Raw genomic sequence first — 24,689 nt, forward strand, 5'->3', positions numbered from 1 at the left:
CTGATGAATGTTGCTCTTTAGGAAAACTACCAGTACAAGCACAACATCAACATTGATTACTTTTAATGTGGGGGGTGGTAATGGTCTGCTTACTGTTTTTACTGTGCATAAGGTAGAAAAAATTAAACTACTCTCATGCTTCTAAACTGTAACAGAGTGATTATTGGTGAGGCCTTGCACATACAGACCTTGGAGTATGGCAGAGAGCAGGAGTAGAAGGCATAGCTGGGAGTGAGAGAAGTTTGCTCCTCAGCTTTCTGGAGGTGAGCCTTTGTTTTACCTACAGCTAGAAAATCTGGGGATATGAAACAAAATATGGCCAGAGAGGAAACTGAGTAATAGCTGGGCCAGGCTGTTAGTTCCTCCAATGAGGCTTAATTATTACAATGCCTGCTGTCAGCTGGTACCAAAAAGTATTAAACTCATCCTTTGCACCATAGAATTGACTTCCACAAAATGTTGTAGAGGAAACATCTGTGAGTGGAAAGCATCCTGTCACAGATAATACAAGGAAGGAGAAGTGAATATTCTTGGCCCGCTCTATACTTGTTTGATTACAGGTATAATGCAATGTCTGTGCAATCACCCGATGCAGAAGTTATTGATGCTTCTTCTCTTCTGCCCTTCTAGGCACTGTGATGTGAACTTCCTCATTCTCAAAGCAGCACTGATGTGTCTTGTTCTCCTCCTTTCTTCTCTTTGCCTTTCCCATGCAGCCCAAGTATCAGCAGTAGAGGTCAACACCCCGGAGGAGATGTTTGTGGAGAACGGGACGGACGCAAAGCTCCCATGCACATTCACATCCGTAGAAGTGATCAGCAGTGCAGCATCTGTCTCCTGGAGCTTTCAACCAGAGGGAGCAGCCACTCGTATCTCAGTAAGCAATGGCTGGAGGGGAACACACCTGGGAGGGGAGGCTGGCATAGTTGAGCTGTGGTCTTCTAGCTGGTTCTAAGGAGCAAGTAGATATGGATTGGACCCTCAGTCATGTGCCTTATCTCCATCACTGTGATTTTAGGGGGCTTTTTTAGTGTTGTATGAAAATATCGCAGTCTGCTAGATTTCTGCCAAGACTGGAGGGGGCAGTGACCACAGAATACACTAGTTAGTCTGTTAGTCTTAAAAGAGGGATGTTGGCATGGAAGCTGTATGTATGAAGTAGATGAGCATCTTGGAATCTTGTAAATCCTCTATCCTTTTTCATTTGACTGAATATAGCAGTCACAGAACTTGAATTATCACTGTAATTGCAGTGTTACATTGTGTATTGTGCATGTTGTTTATTTTGCTTGTGTACTGTATAGTCTCTGTTTGAAAGGGTTTAAAGTAAGACCAGTCTCCCTGGTTTCAGAACAGAATTGAATAGCTCAAATTAGTAAGCAGTTACATCCTCGTATTATAGTTACTTGACAAATGAAAAATCAGGCTAGCAAGGAACTTAGGCAAATAATAGTTGTCATTGCTCAGTTCCTGTATGTTGGGCCCAAGGGGGGCTCTGATCCTTTGGATGTAAGTCTTCAAAGAAATGGCTTTGGTAGATTGATAGCTGTCTTCTTCCTCTTCTTCCTCAGACACTTCTGCTTCTTTCTTGTTCCTTGTACTGAGTGAGAATTTAGAGGAAGCAGAGCAAGGAACCTTTGAAGATGTGGGGACAGCAGGTTGCTCAGCCTGTTTGTGTTTGTCTCCTTCCCTCTGCTGCAGACATGAGCTCATTTAAACTCTAGGAGCTCTTCAATGCTCAGGGCAGAGATGGTCAAAACCAGTGTGTGAGCATCTTGCTCAGTATGTCGATCTCTGAAGAACAAGCTTCTGAATTCTCAGTGAAATAAATATTTCGTTTTGAGGAGGGAGCTCTTCCCACTGGGAATCCAAAGCAGGAGTTGGGGAGAAGTTAGGGAAGTAGGGCGTATTTCCTGCCAGTGCTGAACAGGATGGGTGAAGAGAAGCCATCTGTTGGTGTGTTTTCCGCTCCCCATATATCCTGTTTTGCCATTCCCTTTCTGCATGACTGTTCAGTTGTAAGAATACAGACAGCTTCAGCACATAACATTGTTTTTGGAGTTGAAGTCAGTTCAGGTGTTCCACCTGGATGTAGCTATCAGCACAACTGAAAGAAAAGCAAATTTTCTTTCAGCAGCAGGGACCCAGCGTAATTTGGTGTTAATTCCCTGTTTCTTTTGAGGGTCTGGGGAAGGTGTAGAGGGGATATTTGTTTACGACTCCAGATCATGTCATTGCATGGCTTGGTGGGTGTGAATTTGAAAGACCAGTCTCATGACCAGTTTATGTCTGAGCTAAGCCCATGCTTCGCTTGCCAAGGATGGTCCTGTGTCCCTTTAAAATCACACTGGCAACCTTGTGGCCATGTGGTGAAGCTGACTCGACTGGGAGCTTCCCCTGCTTGTCCCCTTCGCTCACCACACGTACCAAAAAAGTCTCATCTCACTCCACCATAGGCAAGGGATGGCTTGAGTCATTTAGCTTGTGTTTCAGGACGTATTTTACTTTGTGATTTCTCCTCCCCCAGCTGAGGGCATCTAGAGAGCTGAGGAATCTGCCTCTGGCCTTCTAGACTTCAGTGGGATGACTTCCCCTGTGCACACGGGTGTGGTAATGCAGTGCTGATGTGTTAAAGGTTACAATCCATCTGGAAAAACTGCAGACTGATTCAGAGTCCCTCCAAAATGTTGACAGCTGGCTGTGTGCTTGCCAGCTTTCTACCACATGAAATACTTCATTGAATTTACGTTAATCTGTAGACAACAAATGAGATTGACTGCAGCAGGACAGATGGCCATGATGTGCACATACCTGATCTGGGCAAGATTTGTGCTGCCAAGTGATAAGTCCTGATATTCAGAGTGCGGGTCTGATAGAGAGGGTGTTGAAATAGCAAACCTGAGATCAAGGGCAGGAAGAGGGATAGGAGGTGACTTGAATGGAAATATGACTGACTGTCTTGTAGGCAGTCTGTTCTGTGGCAGAGCCACTGCTTTGTAAATAAGGCAGGAGGAAGAGGAAGCTGGAATATTGTCCTAAATTTCTTTCATTGGTCTCTGGAGACTGAACTGAAGGGAATTCAGGTTGATTCCTGATTAGATTTATCTTGCTATCCTGCGGGATATCCAATTAAGAAAGAATGTGCTCTTGGACTTCTCCTGCAGCCTTGATGCCTCTCTTAGGGTATCCCATCTGTTTGAAAGCAGAGTTGTCCTATAGAAGTCTATGCACTTCTGCTGTCAATTCCAATTTTGGGCAGGTACAGTTAGAAAATACTCAGTTCCTCCTTAGTCTGTACTAAGGTATTCTTCAAAGATTTTTGGTTGTGCATGGGGAATGCAGAGCCAATGTGCAGCTTAGTCACTTAAAAAGTGGGAAACAGTTATATTTAGTTACCTGAAGGTTTCTGGAAAACAGCTAGATATACTCTAAATTGGTCATGGGATTTTCTGAGGGGGTGGAAGGAAGGGAGAGTATTGCATGTTAATTTAGCTGTGCTTTAGTTGCAAGTAACACACAGTAAAAGCAGTAAAGCAAAACACAAGATGGGAAACTTGGTATCCTTTTTCTGTTAGGATGCAGGCGGCTTCCTGTGCCTCAAAGACAGATGGCTGTGTTCCAGGGCTGTTTTGTCCTTTGATTATCACCAGGTTACCAGGTTTTCTCTTTTCCCCACCTCCTTGTCTGCAAAACTCTGTCCCCTGCAAAACAGAAAAAAGCTCCAGCCAATCCAACCACAAAACAAATCAAAACCAACAGAAAACTGAAACTTGCAGTCTCTTGGTTGAGATATAAGCATGGTTATGTTATCAAGAGGCAACAAGGCAGACTGAAGTGGTGAGGCAGGAGGAGAAAAACCTCAGCTACTGGCTGTTTGTAACACAGCTGGCTCTGGGACAGTGCTGTAAAAGTGGGAGAAGCACAGTGGCTCCGTAGTTGCTAATTGGATTGTTCTTATATCCTCTTTTCCTTGGCTGCAGTTTTTCTATTACTCTAATGGGAAGTCATACCCTGGAAAAGACATACCATTTAAAGACAGGATCACCTGGGCTGGAGATCTTAACAAGAAAGATGCTTCTATCATGATATCAAACATGCAGTTCCGGGACAACGGCACGTACATTTGTGATGTCAAGAACCCACCTGACATTGTTGTCAAACCAGGAGAAATCCGAGTTAGAGTTGTGGAGAAAGGTATTCATTCACCCTCTATGATTTTTTTTCTTCTCACTTATTTTTTTTTCCCCCTCCATTCCTTGTCTAAATCACTTTTATTGGGGGTGGGGGAGTGGCCTGGAGGGAACAACTGGTTTTTAATTCTCTTCTTCTAGGTCCTAATAATGGAACCAGTATCTGTTAGATGTTTAAAAAGTGTATGTCATGCCCTTTTCCTCTATACCCACTAATTCCTGTGGTTTAAACAATTATTAGGAAAAGCTGATGGAAGGCTTAATGAAAACACATCTCATTTTGAAGTCCTGTGAATATATCATGCATTATGGTGCATCAATGGTTAGGGTGACTTATGAAGTCTGGTGAACAAGGAGAAAAAGTAGCAGACTCTTCTTTCTGAAACGCTTCTGGTGTATTTAATGGAATACAAAACTATAAATCTGGTCCAAACATACAGAAGGTGAAATGCTACTGTGTTCCATGCAAAGGTGTTTGTGTTCAATGTGCATTCAGTCTCTTTTACTCAGGTGTTCTTAAAGAATCCATGGTGGCTCTTACAAACTCCAAACTGGCCACTTGCCAGTTGTCACATGAGGCTTCTGATTAGCATTTGGTAACATTTGTTACAGTTGAAGAGCACTAAGATTCTGTTTGTCAGTTTGGCTCTTTATTTGCCTTTATCATCCAAAACATTTGATTGTTCTACCTCAGCTGGAGGTCAGCCATAACGTCGTGCTTTTCCTACAATGAAATGATTGTTACAGTAATTACATTTTCAAACTTATGATTTAGGAAGGACAGGAATAAATGTTGAATTCATAAATGGCAGTGCTGATGCAGCTATTCCATTAGTTTTAATATGTTAGGGAAGATACCTATCTGTGTGTCCTAATTGGAATGATTCTGCTGCTAGAGCAGGTGTGTACCCCTGCTCAGGAGGTCATTCCATGTTCTTATGTAGGCAAGGTCTCTATCTAATTTTTCTCTTCATGGAACAGTTTGGGTTGAGCAGGACCTCTGGAGGTCCAACTGTCACTTAATACTTTCTGTTTCTTGGAAGTTTGAGGCCTGTATAAAGTAGGATCTGTTTATTTTCTCACAATGATAGTCACTATGAGGAAGCAGTAAAGCAGCTTTGGCACAGTCAGGCTGTCTTGGAAAAGCCTTTTCATATTTTAGCCCAGGTTAAGCAACTAAAGACTGACCTCAGTACACTAATTCAGCTGGTATTTTTCAACAGACTTGCATGTTGGCTTCCCCATAGGTGGGGCACCTGGAAGAGAATCTGATTCTGAATGGAGCCCTGTATTTGAAACACTTGTCACCATTGGAGAAAATGCTGCAACAGTTCTCTTCACATTTTTAGGAAGACTGTGAAAATGGATTTTCAAGCTCTTGTAATGTGTTGCAACTCATCCTGAGCTGAGCTGGAGCATTTTTTTTTTCAATTGGAATAAATGAATGATGACACTGGTGCATATTGTTTTCTTACTATGTATACATCTAATGGTTCTTAATCTGGTTTTATAAACTGTTCAAAGCCACATTCATTGTTTGCACATTTAAATGGTCTGATAGATGACAGGTTAGCTTTAGGTTTTGGATTAAACATTTAAAAAGTTCCATGGTGGCCTAATTTTTAAAAATTGCCAAACTAGCTGAGCTGATTTTCACACAGTACCTACGAACAGCTCTATCAAGTGTGTTGGAACAATTCTACTGGCAGGGATGAAAAGCAAGACTGTTTTTTTCAATAGACTATCTGAATCTGGAAAGGCCTACCATTTAAAGACTAAACAACAGAAATTCATAGGAATTCCAAGTTCTTACATTAGGCTGATCCTGCTTGTAACAAGAAGCTGCTTAATACTGTGTTCAAGACAGCTTGTGTTACCTGGAGGTGGTTGATCTTTGATCTGACCATACATGGGGGAAAAAATAGAATGGCATGAAAATCTTTACACTTAGGAGCAATGGAAACTTCACTTTCCTGCCTGTTTCATAAAACTGATACTGACATGCTCTCAGTGAAATAGAAATTGCTCTGAATTTCAGTAATAATCAGCAAAAAGTGTTCTCTGAATGGCTGGATTTTTGTTTTGTGTTGAGCTGTTAACTTAAATATTGGCTTTCAGAGCTGGTGTTTGGTTATGTAGCTGGGAATGTCTTTCATAGTGAAGTCATTGGCTGCTCTGGAAGTGCTTATGAGGAATTTGTAACTGTGAAATGCTGGAAAATATAGGGACCATTTTCTGAAAAGTGATAAAGCCAGACTCTTAGTTTCACATGCAGACAATTAGCATTTTTTTATACAGTTTTAAAAATGTTTGCTAACAGGATCTAACTGCTGTCCATCACTCAGATTCAACCAACCAAAGAAACCTTCATGAGTCAAAGAAGAGACAAAATGATCAGAGTTCTAGTAGCATTCTTTCAGCAGATACTCTGCACTATGGTTTTGGATTGTCACTTGCTTCCTTGCTCTGATAAAATGTGTGTATTTTCTGGTGCACAAGGCAGCAACAGGTCTGCTATCAGAAATGCCTATCTCTTTTGATGTTTTCGCAGACAGTTATTCTTGCACTTTTGGAAAGGTAAAAAAGCACAGAAACTAGGAGCTCTTATATGCCTCAAAATAAATTCCTTCATTTTTGCACAGGCCTCAAATCCAATCATATCTTACATATCTGAATATTACCACTTGTAGGACTCTCTTCCTTAATAGCAGATGGATCCCTGGGCTGCTGAAAAGTTCTGGAAAGAATGTCTTCCTTTAAGTTGTGGTGCTCATATCTTCATTTTTAATTTATTACTAAGACTCTGAATTCCCATATCTGTTAACTGGTCCACGACACTGGAGAGCCAGGAAAGCTGCTGCTGTGATGTTTGGCTGAATGTTATGGTCAGTGAAACAGCCAGAAGTCAGGTAACCCTTCTGCTGAAAGTCACTGAATTCCAAAGGAACAGGACTAAATGTAAGCCCTGTTTTCTCAGTATGATGCCTCTGCTTCAGAGTGCTGCTGGTCTGTTATCCCTGCTGGAACAAATCCAGCAAAGGGCAACAAAGATGGTTAATGGACTATGCCACCTTTTGTATGAGGAGGAATGGAGGCAGCTGGGATTGTCTGGCCTCCTTCAGAAGAGAAGGAGGGGTGATCTAGCCTGCAAAAGAGAAGAAAGACCAGAGAATCCTCTCACCAGGTATTCATGTACATTGCTAGCACCTAAAGAAGACTGAGCCAGGCTCTTCAGTGGTGACTACTGTCAGGACAAGAGACAATCTGCCTAAGTTGAAACACAGGAAATTGTCTGCACTTAAACCCCCACATTTTTACTGTGGTGGAACACTGGACTAGTGTATTGGTTTGGCACTGCCTGCTTTTGTATAGCAGGGAACCACGAAGATCTCTCCTGTGAGAAGCTGCTGGCCAAAACTGGGCCAATGACAGAGGCTGGTAATGCCTCTGTGATGACATATTTAAGAAGAAAGCCAAAACAAGGTTACGGGGGTTTTTGCTCCTAGACAGAGAAGAGGAGGAGGCGAGAATATGTGAGGGAAAACAACATGGTGACAGCAAGGTCAGTGGAGAAAAGGAGGGGAAGGGTGTGCTCCAGATGCCAGAGCCAAGATTCCTGTGCAGGCTGTGGTGAGGCAGCTGTGCCCCTGCATCCCATGGAGATCCACAGGGGATGCAGAGAGGTGCCCATGCCAAAGTGGGTGGATGCCTGGAGGGAGCTGTGATCCAGTGGAAGACCCAGTGTAGAGAAGAGCCCCTGCTCCCAGGCTGGAGCAGCCTGTCCTTGGAGGACTGCACCCTGTGGAAAGAGAGACCCACGTCACAGCAGTTTTGGGAGGAGACTCTGCCTGAGAGGGAATTCACACTGCAGCAGGTGTGGTTTGGCTGCTGCTCGTGGGAGTGAAGCCATTCTGGAGAAGTTCATGAAGAGCTGTCTCCCATGGGAGGGACCCCACAGCCTCACAGGAAAAGGACTCCTCTCCCAGAGCAGTGGAAGAAAATCTTGGTGACAAACTGACCAAAACCCCCATGTCCTGTCTCCCTGTACTGTCAGTGGGAAGGAGGGAGGGGCTGGGGAGGAGAAGGTGTTTTAAGGGCTTCTTTTACTTCTCATTATCCTCCTCTCATTCTGTTAGTAATACATTTCACTTTGCAGCTGAAGTTGAGCCTGTTTTGCCCTTGAAATGCTTCTCCAAGTCCTTATCTCACTCATGAAACCTCTGTGAACTTTTTTTTCCTTTTCCCTCCTTTGCCCAGCTGTGGCAGGGGAGGGTGAGTGTGTGACTCTTGTGGGTGCCTGGTGCCTGGTGCCACTGTCAAACCATGACAGCTAGGTTGCCTGAAGAGTCTCCCATCCTTGGAGATAGTCAAATCCAAAGTGGACAGAGTATTGAGCAAACTGTGCTACTTGGCCCTGCTTAGTTTGAGCAGGGGGTTTGGACTAGACAATCTCAAGACATCCCTCCCACCTCAACAATTCTGTCATGATCAGATGGAGGTGTCTGAGACAGATTTTTCTATATAGGTGTAGGTTTTACCTGTTGTTTTTTTTGCTGATTCACTTGTATTTGGTATAAGTAGCTAGAGCAGCATGAAGTCTTGTAAGAAACCCTCTGGCCCGAGGTGTTCCTTGTGTTAACCATGATGTGGGGGGAAGGAATGGACTTTGCTTCTCATTTGTAATGGTAGTCTGTGTATTCTTTGACTTGTAGGTATTTTATACTCATTCTCTGATTGGCTTTTGTTTCTGGCTGCTCTTTTTTGGCCTACTCTCCCCCAAAATAATATTAGGGAAAACGTGAGTAAAGCAATACTGTGTTCTTCTACGTGTTTTCCTGGTATTGTACAATGATCCTGAATTAAGAAGGGAAAAAAATGAGTCTATAAAAATGTACAGGGCTGTATTTTGAGACACCAGAGTCATGTATAAATACTGCTAAGAGTGATCCTGGGTAGGAGCTCTGCTGTGTGCTGCATGCTCCCTGGAGAACACTCAGCATTCAGCACTCCTAGTGGGTTAGCAATGTGCTGTGTCCAAATCTGCTTTCAAGCGTGCCTGCCTTTTTCTGTTGACCTCGCTGGGAATTGCCAGATGGCTGTAACCTGTTATTTTTCTTTCCCCTTCAGATACAATATGAGACAGGGTTGTCCTCATTGTCACTTGTATTCCCTGACATGTAAAAAATTTTGGTTCAACATGAACTCTCTCCTGAAGGACGGTGACACTAAGAACACTCCTGGTGTGTGCTCTGTTCATGTTACTCTGCTGGCTGGCTGCCGCCACTGCCACTTAGGCTGCATGCTGTAATTTCTGGGTATTACATTAGTGCCTCCTGCTCTGAACGAATCCAGGCTCGGGGGCATTTGTGGTTTGCACTTGTGTTGAGCAGGGAATGCAGAAGAGTTGAATGTTTTCTCCCTTCTCTCCGCAGACAGCCTGCCTGCGTTCCCCATTGCCACCGTGGCAGGGATAGCCATCGGTACGGTTACAGGTCTCTCATCGCTCATCTCTATTGTCGTGTGTCTTGTCATCAGAAAGAACAACTCTAAAAAACGATACTCTGGGTAAGAGATCTCCCTCCTCACCCGTGGCTGATGTGAGGAACAGCAGCAGGATCAGAGGGAGGGCTTAAAGGGGGGGTAGGAGTTGTTTCAGCCAAGCCTTGGCAATCCCAGCTAGAGATAGGTATGGTCATGTGGAACTGTGATCATCTGCCTTTGGTGGTTACCTCTGTACTGGGCTTGAAGAGACCTACTGACCATGAGTTGCACCTGAGAATCACTAGGTGTTGAAGTTGATCCCCGGACACAAGGATACATGCCCTCAGAGCATTTAATCCAAGACACTCTAGCTCTGGTCTGTTCCCCTTCCCTCCAGCTCTCTTTTCCTTACCACCTCCAAAGGAAAAGCACTACACATGTGCTTTTAAGGAATGCTGTGTGTTGAGATTAGGACTGGATTTTTCTGTTACCAATGTCTGCCTCCTAAGCCTGGACCAAAATACTTGTGAAATATTTGCCAAAAGCCCCTTCATCACCACACTTGAAAGTAAGGAAGGAGTAGCCACTCTGCGTCCATTCTCATTCACTGTTTTTTTTTAACTGTTACCATCCCTGCAGGGTTTTTAGTGTTAGGAGGATAACTCCAAAGTGAAGCACAGTTCTTTGAGTAGGCATATGAAAAAGTAACAAGAACTGACAAAGGCAGATGAGAGTTCTGTGGTGATGGAACTTGCTGCTGGTGGAGGAGGTGCTTCCTTTTTTCTCCTGTCTAATTAGCTGGTAATTTGCTTCTCTAAGAAAGAATGAAAATTATGTATGTAGTCTTAGAAACAACCCCAAAACATACAAGTTTCTTCTGTTCTTTGCCCAACAAATATTCCTGCTTATTGCAGGTTCTTTGGGTTGCCTGTGGGATAAAAGAAAATTACTCCAAAAATAAGCTTGTGGGGATTTCCAAATTAAACTTTGCCCTGTCCTTTTCCCAGTTGGAGAGCTTAGACAAAGTGAGTTGGCTATTGCCCAATGGTAAGGCTAAATACAGCAAGGGTGGCTGTGTGTGCTCAGAATTGTGTGGAAAGCCTGGTTTTCCCTTTCTGCATGTGTCCTTCCCCTAAGAACTGAAAAGAACCCTGCAGTGTCATGCACCAGCAGTGTGCCTGAGGTGGCCTGCTTGCCCTGCTTCCCACTGACCTGCTCTCCAATGTCTTCCTGCTGGAGGACACATTTATTGGTGCTGAGCCTGGAGCAGTAGTTCATGCACTGTGATTTCTTGTAGCAGATTAAACTACTCTCTTGGGAAAGTAATCTCTGAGGTTTAAATCCTGCTTTCACTGACCATGCCAGCTCTGCATGATGTGTAGAAAGAAACCAAGTGTGCTGTGACCCCCTCCAAACTTACGGACTGTCTTCTACATGATGCTAACCCAGTGTGTGGTGGTGGAGAGAAGCACTTACTCCTAGATAACCATTCTGCCTTGAACCGAGGTGGGCTGGGGCCCTGCGTGGCATCTGGAACCCCTGCATGGCCACAGTTTCCATTCATGCTCTGACTTCAGTGTTTTTTTGTTTTGTTTTTTTTTTTTTTTTCTTTCTGCCCTGGTGTGCTGGGATCGGATCCTGCTTACCTTCCTCTCCTTACAGAGATCCTGATATAGACGCCAGATTGGGAATGTAACAGGGCTGGGTCTTCTCTTCCAGTCCCACTAGACACCATGGTAACTAATCAAGTTGGTGGTTGCTGTTAATACCTGTGTGTGTGTACACATTTCCTCTTCCTTTGCTGACTAACCAGCTAGCTCTCTACTAACATCACTGTAATTTGTGCTGGAGTCTGTTGGCAAAGGGATGATGCATTTCACGGGGTGCTTGGGTTTCATTGTCTCGTGTGTGACTGGGGTGGAGTTGTTGTTTATCCCAGATGATGTCCCTCCATCTCTTCCAACAGTGAACTTGTCAGTGCATTGACTAAAGCACAGGAAATTCAGAGCTCTTTCTGTGTCAAAATAAAAGTAAATTCCCTGTAAGTGTTCCTCTGGCTCAGACAGCTTGGGTATTGGAGAACTTTCAGGGATCTAAGTACATTAGTTGCTTAAACCTGAATGCTAACATTTAGATAGTGTAGATCTGAGGCGTTTTGTGAATAAAGCAATTAATGATTACATAATTTTGGTAACAGAAGGGATGCATTGTTTTTAAGACATTCATGACCCTTTGCCATGATGGCTGGGGTAGTATTTTTATGCTAATTCTAACTGCTGCATGTATGAGGAGCTAAATCTGCTATGGTAAGACCTACCAAAGGGTAAAAAAATGCATGCCCTGTGAGGAGGTGGTCTGCTTAATGTCACTGTCCTTGTTTGTTTCTGTACTCAATTTATACACTCTCTACAAAGACTGAGGGAAAAGGATGCTCAGTGGTCAGAGCGTTGTAGCAGAGGGCACTCCTGTGACTGCTGCCAAGGAGGTGGCTACTTAACTCTCCTGGGTGCTTTGGTACAGGGAGGTAGACCTAGCACTGGGAGAGTCCCATCACTGCATTGCCCAGAAGTCACCAACTTTAAGGGCATTTGCTCTCTGGTATTCATTTTTCTATCACAGGCTTGTTTTCTTTTCAGTCCTGCTTTCAGCAGATGAAAAGAAGCAATCAGAGGGTGAAAACCAGCAGCCTTCTTTGAGGGGTGTTGGTTCTCACCACAAGACAGTTCTTTTGTTTGAAAACCAAGATTTGCCTGATTAGATATTCAAGTAGCTATATGAGGGCACATAGCATAAATGTCCTGTGTGACTTTTGAGGTAATTGCTCCACGGACTGGTGTCTGCTGGGAGAATTATTTTGGGCTCACAGCCTAACTATAAAAGCAAGGGAACTACTGTAGATTTGGGTAGGAAGTACCTTGCTTGTGTAGAGAGAGCTGGTGGCTTTTGCAAGTGTTGGCTCTAACTAGCACTGGTACAACACTTGCCTCAGTGGCTGGCATTTAGCTTCTAGTTAGAAGATAATTGCTGTTTACCACTGTTAACTGAGAAGAAAACACATGATTTTAGAGAGGCTGAATTGAATGGGAGTATCTAAGGACCAGGGGTTGTGGAGGAGCTGCTGGCCCATGTTAATAGCTGCTCCTTCCTGTTGCTTACCAAACTCAGAGGAAGGACAGAGAAATATCTCGGGAGAGATGGAGAATTTTATGTGCTTATTTCAGAGTCCATTATGTTCATTTTTTTACTTTGGCGTAACCTGCCACATTTCATCTTGCCATCATTCGTCTTTTGTTTTTGTTTCTTTTTTTTTTTTTTCCTTTTTGTTTTGTTTGTTTTGTTTTTCGTGTGCCTCTTGAACATTGTCGTGCAAACTCTGCTCTGCCACCTCGTCAGCTGCAGTACCTCTGAGAGCTTGATGTCTCCGGTTAAGCAAGCTCCGCAGAAGGCGCCCTCCGACACAGAGGGCCTGGTAAACAGCGTGCCCGCCAGATCACACCAGGTAAACTGCTCCTGCTGCTCCCCGAGGCAGGATTCCCCCCAGCCTGGGGCAGCTGCTGTGGAAAACATCCAGGCAGGGTGGGATTCGTGCATTAGGGGCTGTCTGCTGGTGAAAGCGCGTGCGCCGCACAAGGGGCCGCAGGAAGCTGGGACTGGTGAGCTCTGCTGTAGAAGGCTTGGTGCAGTTCAAGGAGCAGTGCCTTCATATTAGCTGAGGTGGAGTTTTACCCTTTTCATACTCAATTATAAAAAACCATGGTTGTGATCTTGTGCAGTAACATACAGAGGTGGTAGTGAAGTGCAAGGATGGGGAGTGGTCAGTGAGTATGTGTTTAACACAGACACAGTGAATGTGTGTCAGATATGGATCACCCCGTAAAGCTGCCTACTCTCTTCTGGGATGGTAATGGGGAGGAATTTGCCTGGCACTCTCATGCTCCATGGCACGTACTTCCTTCACAAGGGGAGGAGTTAGGTGCTGACCAGTTTGCAGATGATTTATGCTGCTCAGAGCTCTTCTGCTGAGCTTCCCATCTTTTGTGGGCTTGAAAGTGTCCGTCTTTGTGCTTACTGCAGCTGGCAAAGTTCTGCTGATTTGAAGGGAGAAAGTGGCTTTTATCCAGACTTAGCATTCCATGGGAGGGGACAGAGCATGAGTCAGGCAGGGATTATGTGCAATGGATCATTACCTGTTAGTAGTACAGAATTTCCTTATTTGGAAGCTGTTTCTTCCCTCTTGATGTGAGTATTCCAAGCAATTTTCCTGTGAAGATACAGGTCCTGAGAGAGTTTAAGTTCAAAATGGACTTTTTCTTAATTAGCCACCTTTTAGCAAGTGGCTGCAGTGTAGTGTGTACAAGTTAATACATGGTTTCTTAATTTCTCCTGACAAAACAGTGAAGATGTGTGTTAAAGTATTAATACTACAGGAAAAACCCAAATGAGCTGTCAGAGCTCGTACTCTGCTGGGCTTCTGGTTTGGTTTTGAAATGGATTTTGTTCTGGGCCATGCAGTATTTCCAAAGTTTCAGCACAGAGACCCACAAAGCTGCCTTCTGCCTTCAGAGATCAGTTATTCACAGAGGCTATGTATAATATAATCAGGATTTAAAAACAGTCATATTTTGACTGGAATAGGTCTTGTAGCAGCAGGCTGCCTATAAGGCCTGGATAAAACTTGTCTTTTCTAGATCATGGAGATTATCTTCTGGAATGGGTGAATGAGACAAACTGTTCCTACCATCCCCCCTTAAAAAAAAAAAAAAAAAAAAAAAAAAAAAAAAAAAAAAAAAACTAAAAGAAAAGATTTTTGCAAAACCAGCACAGTGAGATTTATGATACAGTAGCTGTTGGAGTCAACATCCATAGGTCAAAAACCCCAAAAGTATTATGTAATTATTGTCATGGCATGAAGGAGTGCTTGCAAGTGCCCTGAGAGCTACATGTGCTTGCATCTTGAAAGCGAAAATACTCCAATGTTTTGCAGTGAAAACTTGCGGTGTCCTCACCTTTCCATGTCCCCAGGGTTCTGAGTCTCAGTGTGCTGGAAGGAGCAGCAGAGTAAATCTAAACTTTGTGGTGTTAACTCAGAATCAGGGTGCTTTTGCCCTTCTGTAGTCACTTCAGTCTGTTTCTTCATTGACAGAGCTCTCCCTGCAGGTAAGTTCCTAAAGGAAAACACAAAGTGTGAGCACTGCTGACCTCAGCTGAAAAATACTGCAAATGGCTTTTGTTTAATTCAGTTTTAGTTTAGCTTTTAGATTTTTAATCTCTTTTGTCAGGCAAACAGTTTCTTTTTGTGGCAGACATTTGTAGCAGCAAGTAGTTCCTCTATCTCCTGTTGAGCATTTGTCCCATCTTTACAGAGCAACTAAACATATTTACTTTTCTTTAAAAAGATCCACAGTGAAATCAGGGTAGATCAGATTTTGAACAGAATATTTAAACAAGTGAAGAAGCTAAATTTCAGTTAATTACACTTACATTGTTAGCTTCTAGCCATTGTTTGGTTGTTTCTTTAAGGCTCCTATCAGCATGCAATTCAACGTATTTGAAATCTGTCATCACATTCAAATAAAACCTGGTGTTTCTTGGCAATCAAGAAATGAATTGTAGTATTCAAGCTTTTGAGGTGTTGTGCAGGTGAAAGGCAGATACTCATCCCTAGCAGTTCCCAGAGCTGTTGCAGGCTGTTTGCTGATTCAGGCACGCTCTTGCCTCTTGGAATGCCTGGCAGTTTTAGTCCAGTGGCTCCCACAGTCAGTGCTTTGGTCAAACAGCAGAGGCCTTCTTCCTTTTAGCTTTTTTACAAGGTGGGATGTGTAGGAAGTGAATGAATGCTTTGTACTTCGCTGGTGGAAAAGAACTGTGAATACAAACAAAACTGCCCCTGCAAGTTAGAAACAGTAACAGAGGTGGTCGCTCTTAAGAGTGGCATTTAAATGAATTAAATGAAGTTTATTCATTTTTTAATTTATGTATCAGTTCAAGAATCTGTGGTGGAGTATTTGTCTGCATCACATCTCAGCTGAACGTGCACTGAGACTGCACTTCCTTTATCTTTTGAGGGCAAGTTACTCAGGTGTGGACTTTGTTTTCTGGAGTTTGCATATCTGATTCTGTGAGTGTTCAGCTGCTTAAATCAGCTCTGCTTGTTTTCACTGTGCCCTCCTTCTCAGCAGGTTTGTTCTGTCCTGTCAGATTTGTCTGTGGTGGTTCTTGTCTGTGCCATCATTCTCTAGTGACTGCTGTTCCACCAGGACTGTTATTTGTGTGGGTAAGAAATGATTTACAGTGCAGGCAAGAACTACATGGATTTCTCACATGGATGTCCTTGTTTGGATCCCAGGACCCTGAGAAGGAGCAGTTCGTAATGCCAAGAATCTTGATTGAAATTTCAGATAACTTTCCCTGAGCCTGAATGTGTGGTAGTTGCAAAATCATTCAGAATCTGAGAAATTTGAAAATTCTGTAGACTCCTGTTGGACCGTGGTGGTCTAACATCGTAATTCCTTTTTCGTTTTTATTAATGATTCTGCTGACAAACCCTTAGCAGGTACACCTGCTGCTCTTTTCCCTTCAATTCTGAATGGAAAAATTGCAAGGCTTCAGGAAATGCTGGTTTTATATAGCAGTGCTGGTCTGTCTTCTGGTTCTGAAGAGTCAGGATGAGCTTTCTTGGGATTAGATGAAGTTCTGAATTGTTTAGAGAATTTTTAAAATGGCCCAGGTGACACTTATAGTCAGCTAGAGAATCAATTGCTGGCAAATCAAATAGATGAACGCTGTAATAAATCCCTGGTCCCTCCTTTTCTCTGTTTTGGCTATCTACCACTTTTTTTAGGTGACTGACAGTGAACACATTGAGACAGTGATAGCTGGGTTTGGATCAGCTGATCACAGCAGTTAGTCTCTCCACACCACTAACATGCTGCTTGCAGCACAGTGGCTATATTTAAACGGGCAAAAATCCAATACAGTGGTAACTGATACTGAGTGAACTCCACTGGTAGACAATTGACCCATCAGAATTACTTGAACAAAATTTGGAATGTCACAGTGAGTACTTTCTGCAGTTAGATTTATTATTTATATATATTTTTTAACTGATGATGCTCGCAAGCTGAATTTATCATACCCTTGACCTCTGGCCTCAGGCAGATGAGATTTCCAAAATTGCTTGCAATTAAGCTTCAGGGTTACTTGGCCTTGAAGTTTATATAGACACTGTGATCTTTTTGGAATTATTAATCTCAATACAGTGTTGGAGACCAGAACAACATGAAAGCAAGTAGCAGAGAAGTTTTTTTAAAAAGTGGCTATAATAAGATTTGAAATCCAGATTTTTCTAGGACATCAGTGTCCTTTTTTTTTTTCCATTTTCTCAGTATGTTTATATTCAGGGTTTTATACCTACTTGCAAGTTTTCACCCCTCAGTCAATCTTCTTCCTCTGTTCTTTATTACTTTGGAATTACTTTATCCAGAAGGAATAAAATGTGGATTTAAATTTCTTCTCAAAGAGAACAAGGTATTTATCAGGTGTGAGCTTTGTCACTGTACTGGGGGGAAAACAGCTGTGCAGGAAGGTATCTGTGGTCCTTCGAGGGCTTAATTTTCTGTACAGAAGGTCTGTTTTCATCTCTGGCTCATAATTGCTTTGGAAAATAGATGGAAAAATTTCTGTCAAGTCTATACAAATGTTTTCTAAATTCTTAAGATTCCAAAAGTACTAGCAAGAAGGGGGTAGAGGAGTGCCAGTGAAGGCTACGTCCTCCTGGGACATAAGGGACGCCAGAACAGTTAAATGGATGAAAGGTTTTGAAGGAAAAACTGCTGAAAAAGCTACAACCAAACTAAAAGCTCTCTCTTTGTAATTCCCCCCCACTCATCCCCAGATAAGACAGTCCCTTTGCCTCCTGCATGGGGTGTGTGGTGGCAGCCCTGTGCTTGTCTCAGTTCAGCGTGGGAGCTGCAGCTCTCTTGCCATCAAGGTCCCACCTGTCTTGCTGGCCTCTGCTCCATGGAGGTTGCAGTCCAGTCCTCAGTAGCTGCAGTTGGCTTTCCCTGGGCTATGTTTTAAAGGGTGTAGTGTTTAAGGAAGTGTTCACACGTTCAGCTGAAAGACAGGGCTGTGATGTCTTCCCCTGCACCCCAGCAAATGTCATGAAGGTGTGAGGCCATGCCTGCCCAAGGTGTCTGTGAGCTGCTGCTGCGGGGGCTGGCCCGGAGGTCAGGTAAGAATTCTGTATTGCTGCAACATTTTAGCATTTCTGGCTCACTGCTGTGTAAGTCTTGGCCCCATCACTGGCTTGGGCAGTGACTTGAGTCACAGGGTGGCTGCAGCTTCGTTATCCAAGTGGCACAGCCGTGCTGGGATTTACAGGACCTGAGTAGCAGTTTGGGAAGTACACTCTGCTGTTTACTGGTAACCTCTAGGACAGTTCCTCTTGAACAATATTAAATCTGGCATGCATCTGTCTAAGCCACGTGTCTTTGCTGCATAGCACACAAGAACTGCTGCTTTTCAGAGCAGGGGATCCTAGATTTTGCTTTCTGTGGCAGCAGGCAGGTTTGGAGGGAGGCACGGGTGCTGTTTGGCATGCTCCTGAGAGGAGAAAGGTGGCAGACTAGAGCTCACGTGCAGCTGAGGGTTCATTCCACTGCTTCCAAGTGCCGTTCGCAGTCATAAAAGCTCTGTGGTCTTGCTTTAGCTTTCATCTTGCTGCAGCCCCCATGGAAGTGAGGGGCAGCGTGGCCAGTTGTGAAAAATCCTGACCGTGCCTGTTTCTTTGTCCGCAGGGCCCAGTCATTTACGCGCAGTTAGATCACTCCGGGGGACAGCACAGCGACAAGATCAACAAGTCAGAGTCTGTGGTCTACGCCGACATTCGGAAGAACTGAGATCCTCAGCTATCCAAAGGACAACACACGTTCAGACTGGAATTGCTTGAGCAAGATTTGACCCAGAGAACTCACATGTGGCCTTTGATGCCTAGGCTAGGACCAATGCATGTGCATACAGAGGGAGAGATATATATGTATTGTGTGTAAATAGTCTATTTAATCGTACAGAAGTGAGACCAATGTTGCATGTTGAAATGCGGTAAGAATTTTGCTTATAAATTGCCAATATTCTTTCTTTTTTTTTTTATTTTATTTGTATCTTGTGTGACGAGAGAGAAAGTGAAAACTCGCATCACAATTTTAAAATATTTTTATCTTGATTATTAATGGAGAAACTGGAAGATGCCTGAAGATTCTAGATTGACCTGGAGATTTTTTTTCTTTGCTTATAGGGCCTAATTTCTTTTGTTGAGGCAACTATAAAGAAGACATTTTCTTTATATTCAGAATTCTTTATGTATACAGGGTATTTATCTTTCCTTGGTCAGATTATCAGTACAGGTTGCCTTCTCATGTAAACTGGACCCTCTCACTTGGTTTTGTAAGCCAAATTGTGACTCCTAGCTATCAGAAATGTATGTCTTAGCAGTGTGAGTGAAGGAAACCTTTAGACCTACCTGACCTGTGTAACATGGGTCACAAAACTGTTTACTTCTCGATGAGCCCAGCTATTCAAGCTGTCCTTTAAGGGACAGGGATAGTGTTGATCTAATGAATTTTGTGAAATGGTAGTTTACCTGTGAAAACGAAGGAGATAGTTAATTAAAGGCATAGGAAGCTGTAGCTGTAGGTGGTTACCTCAGACTCTGTTGAACCTTTCAGTGAAATATTTCTTCCTCAAAGCTGTCATTTCATGCAAGCATTAAAAAGGGCTCCAAGGGATCTGGAAGCTGTAGTACTCCCATACCTCTCTCCCATGGCTCCATTATGCCACTGTCACCTCCGTGGAGGTGCTTTATCTGTTCTCAAAAGCCTGTAGTGGAGGCTGAACAACTTCTGGAGGAAATCTAGAGCTCTTTGGGTTTTTTGATGTGTCTTTTTTTTTGTGTGACCAATATTTGCACAGAAGATGCAGTTTATTTCCTTCATCTCTGCAAGTCTGCTGCTTGAATGCAGTCATCCAGTGTCTTGTTTCTAGGTAAAACTCCTCCTAGATTATTAAGGATCTCTGCTGATGAGGATATCTTTTGCTGACCCATTGTATCCTGAAATCTGGTGCTCAAAACTAGAAGTGGCCTTCCAGCAGAGATCTTCTCAAAGTGGCATATAGAAGAAAGATTTCTGTTTTGTACATCCCAATGTGGTGGTTTTATTTTGGGTTGGGTTATTTTTGGCAGCAAATAATCTTCAGTTTAGTCTATGGTAACCCCTTTTCTCTGATTCTTACCCATTTCCTAGTTCAGTCTGTTTCAGAATCAGTCCCAGAATGGTTGAGGTTGGAGGGACCTCTGGAGATCATCCAGTCTTCCTCCAGCAGGGTCAGCCAGAGGAGGCTGCCCAGCCCTGTGCCCAGTTTTGAGCATCTCCACAGGTGGGACCTCTACAGCATCTCTGGGCAACCTGTTCCAAAAAACCTCAAGCCCACATTTGACTCTTAACACCAAGCACATGAAAAATAGTTACAGGCCCATGGCAGACCCTTTTACAACCACATTAGATAATGCTTTAATTATGACAGTGCAATTTTAATAACTATTTTGTGTATATTGGGGGTTTTTCCCCAAGAAAATTAGGTATGCCAACACTATATTCTTTCATCAGGATCAGACTTCTCTCGTTTCCTGACAACAGCTGCCTTTATTAGAAAACAACAGCTTTATTTTTGTATACATGCACTGGGTAGCTCTTAGGACATTGTCCTCACATTCAGAACCAGCTTCTTAAAACTGGGGCTCAGAAGGAAACCATGGATTAATTTATTCTGCCATATGTCAGTTGCTAATCCTGCAATATCTGAATTTGTGTAATTCTTCTTCCAAGTCTTGGCTGGTATCAAAAAAAGGACATGTTTCAGTTTTAAAGCATCAGTTTTCAGGTATTTGCCAAGCCTTGTAGGGAACTGAGACACCAAGCTGTGGCTAACTAATAACTCTGTAAATATTTTAACATTTTATTTTTTGGCAATAACACATACAAGATGAAAAATGGACAAATTTCTTCTTTACAGGAGACCTTTAAATATCTTCTTCTACTTCATGGATTAAGCAGGGTTTTTTTAGCAAGACTCCTACATGAAGGGCTTTGGTGATTGTACCCAGTGCTGGCAGCTGATGGAGTTGGGAGCTACTCAACCCAGAAACTCTCAGGGGTAGTTTGTCCACTCAAGCTTCCATCTGTTGATAAGATCCACTGCCTTGGTTGCTGCAGTGCTGATGTTGGTGACTGTAGTCAGGAAATTCTTTACTCAGAAGATGGTGAGGCCCTGGCACAGGTTGCCCAGAGAAGCTGTGGATGCCCCATCCCTGGAAGTGTTCAGGGTCCGGTTGGATGGGGCTCTGAGCAGCCTGGTCTGATGGAAGGTGTCCCTGCCCATGGCATGGGGTTGGAACCAGTTGATCTTTAAGGTCCTTCCCAACCCAGTCCAGTCTGTGATTCTGTGGTTCTATAGGATCTTCTCAAGTGCTGAATTCTGCACCTGGCAGCCAGGAGGGACATCCCTGTCCTGGGGAGCACCAGGCCCAGCATTGCCAGCCGGGCAAGGGCAGGGATTGTCCCACTCTGCTCTGGGCTGGGGCGGCCTCACCTCCAGTCCTGGGGCAGTTCTGGCTGCCACAATATAAAAAAGACATGGAGCCATTGGAGAGGGTCCAAAGGAGGCCACGAGGATGGTGAAGGGACTGGAGGGCCCCAGTGGCTGAGGTCACTTGGTCTGTTCAGCCTGGAGGAGACTGAGGGGAGACCTCGTTGTGCTCTTGAACACCCTTGTGACAGAAGAGAAGGAGCAGGCACCGCTCTCTTCGCTCTGACCAGTGACAGGACCCAAGGGAATGGCAGGAAGATTAATCAGGGGAGGTTTAGGTGGGATATCAGGAAAATGTTTTTCACCCAGGGCACTGAACAGGCTCCCCAGGGCAGTGGTCACAGCACCAGGCCTGACAGAGCTCAAGAAGTGTTTGGACACTGCTCTCAGGCACGTGGTGTGACTCCTGGGGCCAGGAGTTGGACTCGATGACCCTGATGGGTCCCTTCCAACCCAGTACAAATTATGATTAAGATCAGGAGGAATCCTGCTGCTGCTGCTTTCCTTATCAGGCTTTATTTCCCAACATTTATTTTACACTTAATAAAACACTAATGCTTTGGATGTGGTTGATGGAGAAACTTGATTTTGATCTGCCTGTGTTCATCCCTGCGCATCACCGTCTTGCTCCCCCAACATTTTTGAGTAAGAAGGAGAACTGTGGTGAATGTGGCGATCAGAAACTTGCTGCTATGAGAAGATGGGGCTGGCCTTGCCTCTGAAGTCTGCTACTAATGCTTCTTTTCCTGCTGGAATGTACTGGAGAATCTGAGCACAATTCTGATGTGGTGCTAACTTTAGGAAGCACACGAATCCGGTGCTAACTTTAGGACTGATCTGGTGCTAACTTTAGGGGACACACTGGTCTGGCTGATTTTAACTGACTTAAGGAGACGTCTCCTTGCAAAGCTTTGTCTAGCTACAAGTATGTTCATAATGCCTAGACTGAGGAGGCTCCCTGCAAGGCTTCTTGGGTCCTCTTTATGAAGGCAGAATGAACTAGGAAGTATTTTTAAAAAACACTAAACATCCTTTTAAAAAGAAACAAAAGTCTTCCCCCTGGAATGGCAGAAATCTGTCTGAATCCCACTCCAGTGCCAAGGCTGGTTTTTTGGGTTTGGTTTGTTTTTTGTTTTGTCATGGAAAAGTGAGCAATATAATTATTAAGTAATGTATTCATGCTGAAGTCAAAAAAACTTTAGCATTGTGAGACAACACTTGTGAACTTTCTGTTCCTCAGGTGATCTGAGATGGTTAATGATACGGTAACCTGTGCTGATGAAAGGGACTGATGCTGAGTTGGCTTACTTAGTAAAGTCTCAGGAGACAGAGGACTTCTCTTCCTTGATGGGTAGAGCAAGCAGAGATTTAAGTCAGACAAGATCATCATATCCTGATGTTCTGGTGACCAGAAGTTTAACTCTGATTGCTCTGCTGCTGCTGTTCTCTTCATTCTCTGATGCTGTTCCTTGCAGCAGGAAAAGAACAGCTTGGACTTTGAGGAACACAAAGGGTGTTGTCCTTGTCCTGTTGTAGCACTGCTGCCTGCTCTTTTTTAGGATCATCTATTTTCAAAACAAGGGCTGCGTGCCAGGCTTGCAGCAGCCCAGAGGAGGAGCAGGCACCTCTCTTGAGGCAGTAGCCAGTGACTAAAACAATAAAGGGGGGTCATTGCTCCTGGATGGTGGACCTGGGAGGGCCTGTGTGATGAAGGACTTGCAATAAATTCTCTCTTCTTCATCATGCAAACAAAACTGGGATCAGTCTAAAATCTTCCTTATTTTTGATTACCATAAATGAATTTCAAGAGGACTATGAATAAGGTATCAAGCTAAGTAAATTGGTAGTGTACTCAGTCCATCAGGTTTCCATGGCCCCTTTTGACTTCAGCAGTTGTTCTGTGAGGAAGATGCTCACCATGTTCACAAAATGTTAGCATTAAGAGCCTTTACAGTGGGGCAGAACTCTGCCTGCAACTCTTTGCCTGATGTGTCATTTATAACTGGAGACCTGGAGGGCTTTGTTTTCTCTCAAAGCTTTAGTGGTATTTCACTTTGTGACTAGAAGAGCTGTAATTAGGTTTTTAAACTTTTGAAAGCTGTGAGAATTGTCTAGGTAACCATCTGTCTTGTAACTGCAGTAAAGATGTGCATGCATCTTGAAAGCTGCACTGCCTTAGAGTGGATTCACTGAGGTCAGGTATGGTGTTTTTGATTTGTGACCAGAACACCTTCACTCCGTATTGGAATCTTGTCTTGGAATTCCACACTATTAGAGTATCTGCCAAGGACCTCAAATACAAAAAGTTCTTATTGCATCATAGGTGATGGAAATATTTCCTCAATAAAACTACCAAGAGAGAAGGTGGGTGGGACTTCTGGGCTATGGCCACACCTCTGCAGTGTAACATTTTTAAATGGGAGACTACAAAATCATATTAACAAGGCTCAGCAATTATTCTCTTCTTTAGGTTTCTCTTTCCCTTCTCTTCACTGCCCTAAAGCTAATAAGCCTTTTCATTTACAGGTATTTTTGCACTCTAAAATATAATTTCAATGCCTTTGGAGATCAGTGTGCTGTGCAATGTTTTCTGTCTCCCTGCCATGCCAACTGTTCTTATGTGGTAAATGTAATTGAAAACATAGACTGGGTACTTTTCTTTTATAAACCTCTGTCCTGGAGGTGTGCAAGACAACAAACACCTGTAAGACAGGTGTATAATCTGTGTGAGGGAGCTAGATATGCATTGCATGGCCTGATTACATGAAGAGCCAGTGTACCAACTGTTAGTGCTTTTGCTTTTACAGACTCATCTGGAAACAGTTATCTTGGATATTTTTTCTTGAATGGACTTTAATGTTTTCTATTGTAATCTTGTGAATATTTTAATACACTTTTTTTTTTTCCCATTACTGGTTTGCTGGATGAGTCTTACCTGGCTGGGGACTGGGAAGGGAGGGGGACTGGAATACACCACCTCTCTTCCTAGCAGTATTCTTCTTCAGTCACTGTGTCCACTTGGTGACCAACACAGCTGGAGAACTTGCCACTTGAGACCCTGGGACCAAGGACCAAGACATGCAAGTGGAATTGTGGCAGAACAGAGAACTGACTTCATGGTGGGACAGCCTTTGAAAAGGGGGAGCTGACAGACTCATCAGAACCTACCTTGCCTCAGTTATCTTTTCCCCTGCATGTGAATTCCTGAGTCTAAGTCTGGTGCTTCAACACCCCCATCTTCTGCCTGGAGTTGTGAAGGAAGCTAAAACACCAGTGGCACATTTGTTTTTTTCAGGACAGTGGTAGCTGGGGAACAAATGAAGACACAGCTGAAGCTGGAACAAATATCCTTATGCTACTGGGGAAGGAAGAGCA

General features: G+C 43.6%; 1 protein-coding gene across 1 annotated transcript; it reads left to right on the plus strand.

Moving 5' to 3' along the window:
- Window positions 1-298: 298 nt before the first annotated feature.
- Window positions 299-24,221, plus strand: MPZL1 (myelin protein zero like 1). Its single transcript, XM_041480200.1, has 5 exons — window positions 299-877; window positions 3,981-4,194; window positions 9,623-9,755; window positions 13,065-13,170; window positions 18,470-24,221. Exons 1-5 carry the CDS (start codon window positions 566-568, stop codon window positions 18,569-18,571), a joined length of 867 nt encoding a protein of 288 aa, XP_041336134.1. The 5' UTR covers window positions 299-565; the 3' UTR covers window positions 18,572-24,221.
- Window positions 24,222-24,689: the final 468 nt, after the last annotated feature.

Source organism: Pyrgilauda ruficollis, unplaced genomic scaffold (assembly GCF_017590135.1).
Source record: "Pyrgilauda ruficollis isolate IOZ18807 unplaced genomic scaffold, ASM1759013v1 scaffold50, whole genome shotgun sequence".
In the NCBI taxonomy this organism is placed as follows: Eukaryota; Metazoa; Chordata; class Aves; order Passeriformes; family Passeridae; genus Pyrgilauda; species Pyrgilauda ruficollis.

Coding starts and splice junctions, on each gene's coding strand:
- MPZL1 (XM_041480200.1), top strand. CDS start 566: ATGCAATGTCTGTGCAATCACCCGATGCAGAAGTTATTGATGCTTCTT. Junction 4,195..9,622: donor AGTTAGAGTTGTGGAGAAAG/GTATTCATTCAC, acceptor TTCTCTCCGCAG/ACAGCCTGCCTGCGTTCCCC. Junction 13,171..18,469: donor TGCCCGCCAGATCACACCAG/GTAAACTGCTCC, acceptor CTTTGTCCGCAG/GGCCCAGTCATTTACGCGCA.